Source organism: Monoraphidium neglectum (assembly GCF_000611645.1).
Source record: "Monoraphidium neglectum strain SAG 48.87 unplaced genomic scaffold scaffold00158, whole genome shotgun sequence".
NCBI classification, from domain to species: domain Eukaryota; kingdom Viridiplantae; phylum Chlorophyta; class Chlorophyceae; order Sphaeropleales; family Selenastraceae; genus Monoraphidium; species Monoraphidium neglectum.
Genome location: NW_014013470.1, coordinates 1 through 873, shown reverse-complemented (window position 1 = coordinate 873; position 873 = coordinate 1). Strand labels below are relative to the sequence as shown.

The following is an 873-nucleotide window of genomic DNA, read 5'->3' as shown; positions in this document are numbered from 1 at the left end:
CCCCCCCCCCCCCCCCCCCCCCAAACAACAAACCACCAGGCGACCGCCTGATCGAGGCGCAGCACATCAACCGCAGCCTCAGCGCCCTTGGTGACGTCATCGCCGCCCTGGCAGGACGCAACAGCCATGTGCGGTTTTGGGGGTTGAAAACTGCAAAATGCTCGTGCAGCAGGGGCGATTGCCTTGTTACCAGCTGGTGTAAAGGGTGCCTGCACAACCCTGCATGAGGGTGAGGATGACGGGTCGCAGTGTATCCTGACCTGTGCCTGCCCCCCGCCGCCCCACCGCCAGGTGCCGTTCCGCAACAGCAAGCTGACTCAGCTGCTGCAGGACAGCCTGTGCGGCCAGGCCAAGGCAAGTGGAACGGGTGCAGCCAGAGCACAGGCGCACGTGGTGCTGGTGTATAGGTTGTCATTGGCTCGGGGTATGCTTTGCGAGCTCAAGGAATTGTATCAGCTGGGCCAAGCGCGTTGGCGTTGCAAGGGAGTGGTGGTGGACACGCATAAGAACGCGCATGCGCACGTCATGGCTGCAGATGCGTGCTGACCCACACACACTCGGAACACACGCACTCGCAACATATGCACTTGGGACACTCGCGCTCTCACCAGGTGATGATGTTCATGCACATCAGCCCGGAGTCGAGCATGTACGGCGAGAGCGTGTCCACCCTCACCTTCGCAAAGAGGGTTGCGGAGGTCACACTGGGCCAGGTGGGCCCCCTCCTCTCTGCAGCCCCTCCCTGACCTGCACCCAAGCCGTCCTCGAAAAGCAGCGCGGCAGACGTGCACGCGACGCTGCTTTCCGCATGCGCCCGAGCGCCCGACCTGCGTGCCACTGAACGGCCATGTGTCCAGCCCGCCTCCCCTGCCC

The 873-nt window shown here is 63.7% G+C and overlaps 1 protein-coding gene across 1 annotated transcript in view; it reads left to right on the top strand.

The window, feature by feature from the left end:
• MNEG_1553 (Kinesin-4) overlaps nucleotides 1-746 on the top strand; it is a gene marked incomplete at both ends in the record, with an annotated part of 6372 nt that extends 5626 nt beyond the window's left edge. Inside the window, 3 exons of the mRNA XM_014049957.1 lie at nucleotides 40-128; nucleotides 292-399; nucleotides 612-746. Of these exons, the coding sequence (XP_013905411.1) occupies nucleotides 40-128; nucleotides 292-399; nucleotides 612-746 (332 nt within the window). The remainder of the gene's footprint in view (nucleotides 1-39; nucleotides 129-291; nucleotides 400-611) is intronic.
• Nucleotides 747-873: the final 127 nt, after the last annotated feature.